The sequence below is a fragment of the Podarcis raffonei genome, chromosome 8, assembly GCF_027172205.1.
Source record: "Podarcis raffonei isolate rPodRaf1 chromosome 8, rPodRaf1.pri, whole genome shotgun sequence".
NCBI lineage: Eukaryota > Metazoa > Chordata > Lepidosauria > Squamata > Lacertidae > Podarcis > Podarcis raffonei.
Window position 1 is genome coordinate 17,406,592 of NC_070609.1, and position 14,827 is coordinate 17,421,418.

General features: G+C 47.2%; 1 protein-coding gene across 2 annotated transcripts; it reads right to left on the reverse strand.

Annotated features, from left to right (window-relative positions):
* Positions 1 to 4,830: 4,830 nt before the first annotated feature.
* LOC128418487 (NACHT, LRR and PYD domains-containing protein 12-like) lies at positions 4,831 to 13,660 on the reverse strand. 2 transcript variants are annotated; one of them, XM_053398200.1, is made up of 5 exons: positions 12,935 to 13,650; positions 10,154 to 11,930; positions 9,372 to 9,458; positions 7,127 to 7,294; positions 4,831 to 5,861 (listed from the first exon to the last, which is right to left on the reverse strand). In XM_053398200.1, exons 1-5 carry the CDS (start codon positions 13,104 to 13,106, stop codon positions 5,534 to 5,536), a joined length of 2,532 nt encoding a protein of 843 aa, XP_053254175.1. In that variant the 5' UTR covers positions 13,107 to 13,650; the 3' UTR covers positions 4,831 to 5,533. The 2 variants fall into 2 exon arrangements, with proteins under 2 accessions (XP_053254175.1, XP_053254176.1); XM_053398201.1 differs by lacking the exon at positions 4,831 to 5,861 and having other exon boundaries at positions 7,167 to 7,294; positions 9,386 to 9,458; positions 12,935 to 13,660.
* Between the last annotated feature and the right edge of the window lie 1,167 nt (positions 13,661 to 14,827).

Genomic DNA, 14,827 nt, shown 5'->3' on the forward strand with positions numbered 1-14,827 from the left:
ACTTAGAAGAAGGGGCGGGGCTTCAAGAGGCAAAGCGCGAAAACGGGGAAGGTAGCATACTTATTATTATCATCATTGATACTCTAGTGGTGCTAACAGTGTTTATTATTAGTATTAACAATGCTGCTAGGATAGCGTTACTACTAGTATAGGGGTGTAGTAGCATTAAAAATATACTAGCAGTACTTCTAGTATAATGCTACTAACAGTGCATATTGTATTAACATTTGTAATACTCAGTGCTTTTTTTCTTTAAAAAATGTTTAGGGGTACTCCTACTTTGACTCAAGAGAAGCACCATTTTATAGCTTAAATCGGGGAAAATAAATACAGTAAATGGACAAAAGTACAGATATTCACAAAATGTTTAGGGGTATGCATTCCCCCAGAAAAAAAAGTACAGGTTTCCAAATAAATGGTAGAGAGTGTAAATAACTTTCTGTGGACAGCTAGTGTAGGGGTTAGAGAGTTCAAACCCTGCCTCTCCACATTACTTGGTTAATTATGCATATATATTTAGGAGTCTGATCCATTAAATTCAGCGGTTCTTACTCCAAAGTGCGTAGAGGATTGCTCAGAAGTAAGCCCCATTGAGCTCCACAGCCCCAATTAAGCATGTCCTTGGGATTGAATCCTGTGAAATCCTGTATCAGCTTATCTAGAAGCTGATCCCAAAGATATATGGGAAATTATCAGGAAGACCCTCACAGAAAAAAGTGTTCTCGCCATGCTTGAGGTTGCAAAGCACAGTACCTGCTCTCCTATCCACCTAAATCTCCCTTTGTGTAGAGATTTCCAAAAGGGATACATGACAAATCTGAAGAAACATGAATCGTGTAGGCTGTTTATGTTGGCCAGATTTAACATGTTTCCCTCGGCGGTAGTGAGAGGAAGATACTTAGCTATCCCAGAATCAGAGCGTCTCTGTAAATGCAGAAAACAGGAACCCGATACTCTAGAGCGTATATTCTTTTCCTGTGATTTTGGCAGCTATGCCAGAAGACAATTATTTGAGGCCCTAAAATTTAATAGACAGTTTTTTACACAACCAACTGTTCAGGACCTGCTGGCGGACAGCGATGATCAAATTACTTTAATAGCGGCTGAATTTTTAAGTGCTGTCCATGAAGAAAGAATGGGCCATGATAAAGAGACTTAGTGGTTTTTAATGGTAGGTGATGTTGCTGTGTTGTATTATATTATTTATGTACATTGATTTATTTTTTGGAGTTAAGAATAGGACTGGGATAAATTGTGTTCGCTGAGCCCGTATTTTATACAGTCTGTATATGATGTTTGTTTGTTAATGTGAGGTGTGATATGCCTAATAAAGGATTTTGAATTTGAATTTGAATTTAGAAGTCTCATTGAACTGAACGGGACTTGCTTCTGAGTAGACAAGCATAGGATGATGCTGTAAGTCACCATCTTTTTGCACTCTTATGTGTACATTGGGGGGGGGAGTTAATATGGGAGTGTAAGTGAGGTTTGTTCTAAGCTCTGACCCATCCCCCACAAGCAGCAAGCATGCTGCCCATCCCCAAAATGAATGAAAGGAAATGAAAGAGGGAAGAGAAAATAAGAATTACAGTAACACAGAAAGAGGCAGGGAAGAAGAAGAAGAAAAACATCACAGGAAGAAGACTTGAAATTTGGGGAAATGAGAAAGACAATGAGGGAGCAAGAAAAAGCAAGGTTTCATTGAAAAGAATGCGGTAGTAAGGGGATTCACCCTACCGCAGTTTCTTGGGCAAAGAGATTATTTTCCTTTCTTAACATAACTATAAAGCTGAGCCCCCACCCCAAATCCTATTTTTTTGTGACTAGGATTTGTAGTCTGTTACAAAATGACTATTCTCCCTGTAAAATACATTGGGAAATGGGGGAGGGGGGACGGAGAGATCTTTGCACCATGGCCCCGATCCTTTTAATTCATTGCATTAGGGTAGGGAGGGTTCGCTTCATGCCTTCAACGAGAGGGGAGGGAATTACTGTACTTACTCGAAACTAATGCTCCCTTTTTTTCCTTTTTTGCCAAATTACATTGCGAAAATTAAGGTGTGCATTAGATTCGATGGCACATATACATTTGCCAGCAACTACTGTTGGCGCTGTGGGTTAAACCACAGACTTGCCGATCAGAAGGTCGGCGGTTGGAATCCCCGCGACGGGGTGAGCTCCCATTGCTCGGTCCTTGCTCCTGCCAACCTAGCAGCTTGAAGGCACATCAAAGTGCAAGTAGATAAATAGGTACCGCTCCGGTGGGAAGGTAAACGGCGTTTCCATGCGCTGCTCTGGTTCGCCAGAAGCGGCTTAGTCATGCTGGCCACATGACTCGGAAGCTGTACGCCGGCTCCCTTGGCCAATAAAGCGAGATGAGCGCCGCAATCCCAGAGTCGGTCACAACTGGACCTAATGGTCAGGGGTCCCTTTACCTTTACCTTTACTGTTTTTGGTTTCAAGGTTCTGAAAACTGAGCTGTGTATTAGATTCGATGGCGATTAAACTCAAGAAAATCCTGTAATTTGCACAAGCAAACACAGACACAGTTTGCACAGCGAGGAGGTTTGACATGCGTAAAGTATTATACCAAGTGATATCCTCCGTTCTCCCACTTTACCCAGCTCCCCACCCGGCTCCCGCCTGCCTTGTTACTTATCAACCAGTCCAGGAGGTGGCACTGCCCACCAGGATTCCTAGAATTAGCTGTTTCTGCCTACATAAAGTGCATTCAAAGCACGTCCAAGGCACATTTAAGGCACATGTCTTCCCCCAAAGAAAGCTGGGAACTATAGTTTAAGGGTGCTGGGAATGGTAGCTCTGAAGGAGCGTCTCCACCCCCATCATTCTACCCGGACACTGAGGTCCAGCACCGAGGGCCTTCTGGCGGTTCCCTCACTGCGAGAAGCCAAGTTACAGGGAACCAGGCAGAGGGCCTTCTCGGTATTGGCGCCCTCCCTGTGGAACACCCTCCCACCAGATGTCAAAGAGAACAACAACTACTAGACTTTTAGAAGACATCTGAAGGCAGCCCTGTTTAGGGAAGCTTTTAATGTTTGATGTATTACAGTGTTTTAATATTTTTTTGGAAGCCGCCCAGAGTGGCTGGGGAAGCCCAGCCAGATGGGCGGGGTATAAATAAATTATTATTATTATTATAGCTCTGTGAGGAGGAAAATACAGTTCCCAGGAAATTCATGTATTGAGTGTATGGAGTGGATCCCCATATAGCTCCATCTCCACTTTCTGTTGAGCATTCCCCTCCACCCCACTAGTCCTAATGATTACCAGGCATCACTAGTTAGTGTATTCTGTAGACATGTTTAAGACTTTGTACATCTGATTATGTGGAATCTAGGCCATAAAAGCATCTTGCCAAAATTAATCCCTTAGGCTTTAAGACTTTCTCCTGCGACAGACTATCTGTTCGGAAACTGATGCGGAGGAGGCTATTTATGCACAGGCTTTGCCCAAACCAATGCTATTCTGCCCCCAAAGGGTTCAGTTATTTCATGATAGCAAAACAGTTTACAGTCATACCTCAGGTTACAGCTGCTTCAGGTTGCATTTTTTTGGGTTGCGGACCACCGAAATCCGGAAGTACCAGAACGGGTTACTTCCAGGTTTGGGCGGTCACGCATGCGCAGAAGTGCTAAATCGCAGGTTGCGAACGTGCATCCCGCACGGATCACATTCGCAACCCGAGCGTCCACTGTATTAGTATTAGGTGGCAGGAATAACAATGCTGTGCCTTTAAGAAAAGATAGTGCCTTTCCCCACCCTTTTAGCCTGGATGGAGCACAGGGAAGAGAGTGCGTGTATTAGCTTACATGTGTTGCTCCACCCACTTTTGCCCCTGGCTCCACCCACCACTGCCCTGCGACTCTTGGATGGTTGAGCAGAAGGGGATGTGGTTGTGGCGTTCGTACAGAGCCCCCGGTCGTTTCACGGACTATTGACCTGTACACCACTACTTTATTCTTCCGCTGCCACCAATTTTGTGGGGGGAAACCCAGGGCTCCCCAGTGAAGTACAGTGGTACCTCGGGTTACATACGCTTCAGGTTACAGACTCCACTAACCCAGAAATAGTACTTCGGGTTAAGAACTTTGCTTCAGGATGAGAACAAAAATCATGCTCTGGTGGCACAGTGGCAGCAGGAGGCCCCATTAGCTAAAGTGGTGCTTCAGGTTAAGAACAGTTTCAGGTTAAGAACAGACCTTCGGGACGAATTAAGTACTTAACCTGAGGTACCACTGTACTGAGTCTCAGTCAGGTAGAGTTAACAATGAAGATTAAAGTTTATTTCAAACACAAACAAGTTTTAAAATATTCGAAACGCTGTCACTCTATTCCCTCTCAGTCTCGTCCCTGTCTCCAACTCACTCTGACTCCTCTATCTCCCCTCCCAAAAGAACCAACTGAACTAACTGACAAAACCTCTGGGCTGAGCCTCAAAATCAGGTAGGCTCCGCCCCCATGCTTTCTTATTGGTCCACCTATTAACCCTTTCTCTCCCCCAATACAAATGTATCCCCAAAGAATGGGCAAATGCTACGGTGGTCCTCAGGGTGAAAGAAGCTCCCAGCCCCTGCTTGGGCTGAAGGATGGGGTCACAGCTTCCTACAGCCTTTGCTTCTGCAGTGTTTTCTCAGGAAGCAAGCTCCTTTTCGCACCTTCCCCTTCTCCAGTTGATCAATAGGACCAATGAGGTCTCCTCCTTGCCTTAAATGTTATTCCTGGGAGGCAGTGGGCGCAGGCTCCCAGTGGCCCTTGGTCCCCTCTCTGACCTCAGAGGCCCAGATGTGCCCTCCTGCTCTGCAGTCCGTGGTGATGTGAGAGACATGTTCCCAAGAGCAGCTGCTAGCACAGAGCACGAACAAAAAAATTGACCTAGTATAAAGACAGCTTCCTGTGTCTGAGGGGCTGAGTAGGGTAGGGAGATTTCCCCATGCAGAAAAAGCTATGGGTAGGCTGAGGTGCCCATCCAGAGGTCCTTTATATTGTGCGTCCACAGATGCGGCGTTGGCATCTGTCTGTCTCCGGAAGACAATGGAAGATTGTGCCTTCAGGGGTGAAGTCAAACCGTTGGAGAATCACAGCGCCTGCTGTGGCTGTAGATACAGGAGAGACATGTTCTATTGCAGGTAGGGCAGACAAAGGCACCCACAAGGATTTCTGCTAATGTTGGGGCACATGATCCTGATCTCAGGACTGTTTGCACCTGCAAACATTTCAGGGCTTCATTTCTACTTGCTTACATGTCCTGTACTAGCTTCCTGTTGGAAGTTCAGTAACTTTTCATACCTAACAACCCCGGGGGGAATGTTGTGCTATAGAGCAAGAACAAGGTAACACTAATGAGGCATCACAGAACAACAGCAGAATGATGTGCGGACGGTCCAGTACAAATCTACCACTAACGCCCTACTATTGCATCCACAACCTGTTGCAGAATACACCCGTTGAGATGGTGTCCTTTGACCTCCCAGTAGATGCCTCCATTTCCAGGACAGGTGAAGCCAAGTAGACATCACGGGGTCCCGTTTTCTCTTGCTTTCTCCTCCCCCAGGAGGACAGTGATCTGTTTCTTTAGTAGCTCCGCTCTTTCCCGAGCTTCCTGGCTGGCTCCCGGATCTTCTGTTTCCTCCAGAACTTCCAGAACAGAGCGCAAAGCGTCAGCATTCTTGACTGACTCCATCTGTTCCTGGTCCGCTTTGATCTCTTCCACCCAGTCCAAATATGCCTGCAGCAGCCCCATGTCGGACAGGAAACTGCTTATGATCTTGAGCTCTGGCTTCCTGCGACTCAACTCGGAGAGGACTTCTCTCCCGGCTTTGCTCAGGCGGTTCCCCACAATGCTGAGAAAAGAAGACAGGTGTTATAAAGGTACACTGGGGAAAAATGTGGATAGACATGGGGTTGGGTCCAAGCTATGTTAGGCGACATGCGACTATACACTGAAAGCGTTATGATGCCGCTTTAAACAGTCACGACTCCCCTCTGCACCAAAGAATTATGGGAACTGTAGTTTGTTGAGAGACCTGAGAGTTGTTAGGTGCCCCCTTTCCTACCACAGAGCTACAATTCCCAGAATAGGTTAACAATCAATCCTTCTTCCTAGGGAACTCTGGGAATAGTAGCTCTGTGAGGGCATTGGGGTCTCCTAACAACTAATTTAGTGTAATTAACTCAGCCAGGATGTAACCCATGATAGACATAGGCCTTGTAATAGGAGAGCATGCAGATCGATTTCTCTCTCTCTCTCTCACTCACACACACACACACACACACACCCAAGAAACAAGTGAGGAGGGTTTTAGGGTGAAACATACAAGGGGAGCACTCCCTCAGAACCACACAGCCAGAAAATGTACTACCTCAGCAAAGGTCATGCCATTCTGACTGGTTGCTAAAGCAACACCCCCACCAGTCTCCCTCTTGGATAGTTGACTTTAACAGAATTAACCCTTAAGCTCCAAACTGAACGATCCCTGCTGTTTCACTTCCAACAGCTCAACTCCCATCCAAACCCCCAGGAAGCATGGCCAGTGGTCAGGGATTATTTGAGCCATAGTCCAGCAAACATCTGGAAGGCCACAAGTGTCCCACCCACCTCTGACTTAATGGCTTTCCCTTCCTCCTCACTGCAGCTCAACTGAGGAAATTCACTCCCCACATTTAAAATTATAGTTATTTTATTTACAAATACAGTGGGAAGGAAAACCAAATCTGATAAGTATATCTATGTATGCACACTTTAAATATTTAAATTTTTGGGAGGGGGAAAACTATACTCATGATTACATATTCTGCAAAACACACAATAGAAACTGCAACACTTGTTGGATTAAGAAAATAAAAATTGTAGAAATTTATGAAGGTATTATCTCTCTCTCTCTCTCTGTGCGTGTGTGTGTGTAAAAATTCCTAGATGTATACAATATTATTCCTTATTCCTCTTGCATTGCACTGCGTTGTATTTCCTCGTGTTGGGATCTTTGCAAAAATGTGATCGCCTCTAATCAATTATACCTCCTGCCAAAATTCTATTCTGGTAGGCTTGTGATTTCATTTCCAGAAGTTTGCAAAATATTATAATGCAATATCATCAGAGCATACTTACGTCAAGAGCCTGAGCGTTCTGTTGCCCATCAAGGAATCCATAATATTATCCAAGCCGCTATCTGTGATTCCTGTGATATCCAGATAGAGCTCTTCGAGGGTGGTGTTCTCCTGGAGGGCATCCCATAAACCCCTCACCCCTTCAGAGCCCAGGCAGTTCCCACAAAACCTTAAGAAAGTGGGGGTGGAGAGAGAGAGAAGTTTAACTTAAAGCAAAGAGGAACTCCCGTGATCAGTGGAATTCAAACTAACACATTGTGAATTCCTGTATAGGAAATCCCCAGTTTCAGATTATCCCATCAGAATGAATGAAGCAAAACACACCCCTCCTGGTAGTTAGGATTTTACTTCCATAGAGCTGAAACTGGCTAGAGGGTCACGAGGTCTGAACTCCCAGTTAAAGGCAGAATCCTATGGAATCTAGGCAGTGGGCCATCTCAAGGAGGAGGCAGGGATATTATACAAAAGCAAAGATCTTTAGAAAAGTAAAGCTCTTTAGAGAACTCGAGCAAATAAACCAAGCCACATGCTGCAGGTGAGCTGTCTTAATTTACTAGAATTCTATGGACTAGAACCACCATGATAAGAGATATAGATGAAAGCTTTGCCATACATTGGAAGCACACAGCTTTCGGTAAAGAATCCTGGGAACTGTAGCTTACTCTTCACTGAGGTGCAATTCCCAGCACTTTAAACAAACTACTCTTCCCAGGACACTTTGGGGAAGGCCATTTCCTTTAAATGCATGATGTGGATATGACCATAAATCAAGGACCACCTCACCCCATATGAACTGACCCTGTAATCATGATCTGAGGCCCATCTTCATTTGCCTCCTCCACGGGAGGTGACAACACCACAATGGGCCTTTTCAGTGGTGGCTCCCTGCTTGAGGAATGGTCTCCCCAGGAAGGCTCACCAGGCACCATCTTTACTTATCTTTAGGTACCAGGCAAAATCATTTATTCCCCACCATGTCTTTGGCTTTTAATTATCTGTGGCCTCCTTCAGTGTGATGCATTATTGTTCTTAAGTAGAGTTGCCATACGTCCTGGACATTTTGCGGGTCCCCCCCCCCAAAAAAAACTCAACAGCTTGGGATAATTCCCAAAAAAAAGCAGCTTTGGGATTTTTTAAAAAAAGAGAGTCAACAATTTGTTTGTGTCCAGATTTTTGCTTCTTGAAATATGGCAACCCTATCCTAAGTCACTTTGAGTCACTTAAAAAAAGAAAAAGCACCTAAGTGTTGATTCAAGCCAATAAAAACCAAAAGTTCAGAGGAATTGGCCACCCTCCAGGTGCCCGGCTTGAATCCTTGTTAACCTCCCTGTCTGCGACTCCCGGCAAGATCAAGGCGAGGTCTTTATCGGCGATTCTTCTCAACGTGAAGAAGAACACACCACTCCTCCCCCCCCTCCATTCCCAGGGAGGGGAAAGAGACAGACAGAAATATTTACATGCCTTTATTCCTGTCTTTCCAGCAGTACAGAGAAAACATGTCTGTACACTCTCATCCCAACTGCAGAGAGAGAATAACTCCACCCATGTACTTCCAGTACAGGGTCATGTGCCACTCTGAGCTAACATCCGGTGCTCAGTGCACTGAATAGACCGTCCCTGGTTCCCACGGTACAGTCCCATAACATAAACATCCTGTTTTGCATCCCAGCCACCTGGAGCACGCTTCTGCATTGCTCCTTTTTCGTAACACTAAGTAGTAGTAGTAGTAGTAATAATAATAATAATAATAATAATAATAATAATAATAATAATAATATAAAATACCATACTTTTCTGTGTATAAGACTAGGTTTTTTTCTTTAAAAATTATGATAAAAAGTGGGGGTCGTTTTATACATGGAATGGTGCATAGGGAAGACATTTGATTGGTTGCTGCCGCTGCTGTCAGCAGCTATTGTGCATGTTATTGGTTGCTGTGTCAATTGCTGGTGTTGATTCGCTGACACTGTGGCAGTTGGGTGGGTGACTGGCAGCTTCTGCCAGTGATGGGACAGACGAGAGGCAGACTTTGCGACAACTCTGGTCAATCCTCCACAAAAAAAGCTCAACAACTCTGTGCCATTGGTTGCCCATTATCTTAAATTTGAGTCCCCCCAAATAGGGGTCGTCTTATACATGGGGGTGTCTTATACACGGAAAAAAACAGTAATTGTGTCACTGGTGGGAGTGATGTCAAGACTTCCGTAGGTTACATCACACACATACACACATTCAAGGTGACTCACAGAAGTCTTTTCACCTGGCATCTTGGGGACCTGAGTATCTCAGCTTCTATGGCTGCCGCCTCACAGTCCAGAGAATTGTACCGCAACCTGGAAAACAGGAGATTGCAGGTGAGAACTGAGCACATGGTATGGACCAAAGGTGGACAAACTACCCCACAAGGAGCACGGTGTGTCCCCTACCAGAAGTACCACCCCTCCCCTAACACTCCAAAGTGGTCTGAATACGTAGCACAGACTAATTTTACTGTTTTCCTCCTCTTGTAAACCGCTTTGAGTTTGTAAGTGCTGCACAGAATTTATCTAAATAACCAAATTCAACGACATATAAATCTCTTCCTGCTCCTTTAAACACTATGGGCATATGTATGTTATAAGACATCTGGAGGCAAGCCCAGTTCAGGGAAGTTTTTAGTATTTGATGTTGCAATCTGTTTTTATTTTTAAAGAAATTGTTGGGAGCCACGCAGAGTGGCTGGGGAAACCCAGGCAGATGAGTTGCATATAAATATGTTATTATTATTAGTTATTACCATTATTCCCTCTGCATACAGAGCACTGTGGGAGTTGAAGCTCTTACAGGCTATTCACAGTACCCTTGCCAAACTATTCCGAGAATTCCTGGGAGAGACATTACAATTAAAATGATTCAAGTTTGCACTGGACGCCTGACCTGAATGCCAGTGCTTGCCCGTATTGATAGCAGGGCATAGGATGCTGGCGTCCTGCGGCCACTGCCTACAGCATATGGCCAAGGCCTAGGACACTGCCAACCAGGTACTCACTGGAGAGTCTCACACCGATGGAGAAGCCCCCGGAGTCGCCTCAGCCCCCCGATGCCCATGTTGCTGTAGCTCAAGTTGAGGTTCCGAAGCCTCTTATGCTCCGAGCAGCCCAAGACGTAGGCCAGGGCTGCACAGTCAGCTGGGTTCAAGGTCACCTTGAACAGATCCACTTCATCCAGGTTGGAAGCTACCTTCTGCGTCACCCAGTCCTGGTGGAGCTCCGCCAAGCAATGCAGCAAGGAGAGCAGCTTCCGGTCTGATTCGTACTGAGCTTTCTTCCCCAGCCACTCTGCCAAAGGCACGAGGGGGTCCCCTGTTAGGCCCTCAGCCAAGCTCTCCAGCTTCCCCTGCATCCTGGAGCTCAAGAGGCCCATGAAGAACCTGGAGAACATCTGCAGGTTGTCCCACTGTTGGCCTCCGCTCAGGAACTCCCTAGTGTAGCTGAGAAGTCCAGCCACAGCACGTCCATCTGGTGGGAGCAGAAGTCTCTCGGCCTGTCCACCTTCTGGAGCTTCTCCATCCCACCAGAGATCCAGGCAAGAAGTTAACTCCTCAGTACTGGGGTCCAAGATAGCCACCGAGTACAACGCAGCTAAGAACTCCTGTATGGTCAAGTGGAAGAAGCCGTAGACCTCGTCTTTCTCCTTGAAGAAGATCCGGTTCAAGAAAGTGCCGGGTAGGTTCTCTGGGTCAAAGCCAAAATCCCGCAGCTCATCTGCGTAGAAGACAACTTTCCCCCTCAGCAGACCAGCGTAGGCCAGCTTGCCAAGCTGCAACACCAAGTCTTTGGCTTTTTCCAAGGCGCCGCCGGCTCCCCCTGCTCGTCGCAGCCGGAGGATGGTGCTCAAATACTGGCGGTAGACCTCGGTGATGGTGCTTGGTGGGGAGGACTCCATCTCCCCTGTCCATGGGAAGAATTCCCCCAGTGCTGTGCAGAGAATGAAGCAGTAGAGAGGAATGAAGCTGAGGCTGGCTAAGCCCTCGTGGGCAGATACATAACCAAGCACATCTGCAGCTCGTTCCGGGTTACGGAAGAAGCGGAAGAAGTAGTCCTTTACCTGCTGCTCTTGGAAGCCAAGGATAATGACATGGCGGTCAAAGAGGTCCTCTGGAAGGGCAGCAGAAGGCCTTGACGTGACCAAAATGGTGGCCTCGGGTAGCAAAGTCCCATAGAGGAGGCCGTGCACCAGATCTTTGATGTGAGCCAGCTGGTCTGATTGGAAACAGGGATTCTTGCTCTCCAGGGAGTGCCGGAACTCATCCAGGCCATCTAAAATCACCAGAAGTTCCCCAGGCCGATCTAGCAGCTCGGGAAGAACCCCACTCAGGTGGACATGCTTGCTGTGGATCAGGTCCTCAAGGCTCTGGGGTGTCCTGATGAGGCTGAGCTCCCGGAAGGAGAAGTCTAGCATGCAAAGGGCCTTTTGGAAGGCCGCGCCCAACGCCCAGTCATGGATAATCTTCTGGGCCGCAACACTTTTGCCGATGCCGGCAGCCCCGCTCAGCATCACCCGGCGAGGTGGGGAGCTCTCCTCAGGGAGCAGGGAGAAAAGCTGGCTCAGAGCCAGGCGGCGGGGGGCGTGGAGGGAGTAGAGGCGGGCACGGCGGGAGGCCAGGTGCAAGTAGTCGTGGCTGCTGGAAGCGGAGCGAGGGTTGTCGGACAGCAGCAGGTCGGTGTAGCGGATCTCGATGTGGCCGCAGGTTTCGGTGTCGTCCACGTTGGTGCAAAGCTTCTCCGTGCGGGTCAGCAGGGAGCGGCGGTGGTTCTGCAAAGCAGCTGGCAGGAGGGTAGCAGTTGGAGCAAAAGGTTAGGAGGAGACCCAGAAAAGTACAGCGGATAATCCTGATGGAATGTACAGAGCTGACTATTGTAGGGCAAGGAGATCCATCCCTTGAGTTTGCAGCTCCCGTTTGAAAAAAAAAATCTCTCTAGACCCACATCCGTGTGAACCCATCTTTTGCATGCATTTCATACTTTGGGGATCTTTACTGGAGACGCAGAGACTGTTGCAATGGGCAGACGTCTTAGGCACCATATAGTTAAAGACTCCTGGGAACTGTAGTTGGCTAAGGGTGCTGAGGGAAACCCCTATTCCCCTCTCCCGGAGCTACGATTCCCAGAGTTCCCTGGGAAGAAGGATTGACTGTTAAACCACAGTGGGAGTTGTAATTCTGGGAGGGCAATAAGGGTCTCCTAACAACTCTCAGCACCCCTGAACAAACTAAACTTCCGAGGATTCCCTGGGGGAAGTTTAAAGTGGTATGATACTGCTTTAGATGTATGGCCATAAAAACATAGCATTTTTAAAGCTGGAAGGGACCCCTGCTCAGTGTAGGAAACTTGCAGCTAAAGTTTCCTTGGCAGCTGCAAGATTCATGTGCTGAGCAATCCGTCTTTATCCTCGCTGCCTTCCTTAGCATTCATATATGTATTAATTATATTATGCTGCTTATTTAACAAGATTCAGATACTGCTTAATCTAGTGTGAGAATGCCAATGCCTCTTGCTTGCCTGGACAGAGGATGGAAAGGCAGGGAGCTGAGTGGGGAAATCTCTGATCTCTGTAAGGCTGGACTGTAACCTGCCGTGCAAAGTTATGAGTTGCCTCTGTTGCCCAGCCCAGTTTTGTCTCTGGCCCCCAAAAGGCTGCCCACAAAGGAATGTGGCCCTCAGTCTGAAAACAATTCCCCACCCTCTTCTGCACTGAAGCCCCTCTTTGTCCTGGATTCTGCTTGCACATCCTGTCATTGCTGTTTCTCCTCCTCCTCCTCCTCCGTTACCTTTGAGTTGTCGGCTCAGGGCTCTTCGAAACGTCAGGTCATTGCTCTTTTCCTCATCTGCCACGACAAGAGAACATTTAATGCATAGGCAACAGGCGCCCTGTAGAGACCTCCAAGCCCAAGAGATTTTGCTGCCCGAGGCAAAGGACAAGATGGCTCCCACATTTCCCATACGGAAGCTGATTGAACTGGCAGGGGAATCTTATTTTGACACTGGGGACTGGACAGTGTCCTCCTGAGGGCAGCAGGGGAGATTTGGGGGCACAGGCAGCCTGGTGTCCAGCTCTTAGCCACTGTTCCCTAGCTCCCATCACTTGCTGCCTGAAGCGATCATCTCACTCTGCCTAACGTTAGGGCAGGCCCCAAACTTGCACCAGCCCTGCCTGTCACAAAGCAACACAAACCAGCAGACTGATGCACTGCTCTTTCTGCAATCATTTCCGAGAGTGCATAAAACTGGAACCATTTCTCCCAGCCCCTTTCCCCATACAGTCAATAGATCTGAGCATCGCTACAAGTGCCACATAATGTTCATCCCACACATGCAAGGAATTTATCCTTCCATGTAGCAGTAACTACACTTTGGAACTCCTAGCCCAATAGGCAGGCGTCTTCACTGTACTGTTTTTGGAACCTGCTACTAACTTTGTCTAAGCAGAGCTATCCAGGCATGTAAATCTGACACGCCTTTTAACATGTCGGCATTCACCATTGTTGTTTTCAGCCTGCAAATGATATGCAATTGGGGAGGCTCCCCTCCTCATTACAGTGGTGTTTCCTTTGCAGTGGTGTGAACATTGTGGGAATAATTACGCCATTAATTATGATAAATTTGTAACTTAACATAAATAAGTACATAAATTACGGTAAACGGCAGATAGCCAACAGATAACATTGTATTTGGCAGAAAACAAACTGAAGCAGAAAGGAAACGGCACAGATTGTGACAAAGGCAGGTCAGAATGAAAATTGCTGCTGCTTTAAGACCCCTACTGAAGAGTTAGAACAATATGCTTTTTGCAATGTTCATTTCAGTAGAGCATTAGGAAAGGCAAGCAATGCATACTCCCATTAAGCAACAGGTAGGTTTCCCCACACCAGATCCTCAGAGACAGAGAGAGATGCATGTCACCATGTCTTCAACCTTCATGATATTCTCTCTCGCCTCAACTCACACTCCAAACACACACACACAAACGTCTCTTACATCAGCCCCCTCCCTCTAACAGAGGTGGGAATTTGCCAGCTCCATCATCCTCTGATGGTTTTCCTACTCCAAAATGCTCAGAGAGCCAGACCAACTTCTCTCAAACCAGGGATAGCCAATGTGGGGCCTTCCAGACAGTCAGGACTACAACTCCCATCATCCCTGATCATAAGCCACATTGACTGGGGGCAATGGGAGTTGTAGTCCCAACAACATTTGTGGGGCATTCCATGGGCTATCCCTACCCCAAATGCTAGTTCTCCTTAAGAGGCCTCAACTACCCATCTTAGGCAGCAACCTATCGGACAACAAAAACTGTTCTTATGTTGAGCCTTCGTGGCACCGAACCTTTTGCACGTGTTAAAGATAACCAGCTTTGAAATCGTGGCCAAAAAAAAGTGTGGCGCTAGCCCCAGTGGACAGCTTCGTGGGGCGATGATGCTCACCTGAGCTCCTGGTTGAAACATTGCCGCTTACAAGGAGGTAAAGGAGCAAAGAGCAAGATGGGGGCAAGGCCCATGCTATGCGCAGATGCACCAGTGGGGATGCCAGATTGGCTTTGCTGATGCGTTTACATCATACTGACCACACCGCGGTCTCGTCCCTCCCTCTCTGTCACCTGGTAAGCAGCGGCAAAGCTACCTGCTGGACGCCAAGTGAGCCCTACTGCTCCACCGTCCACTCAA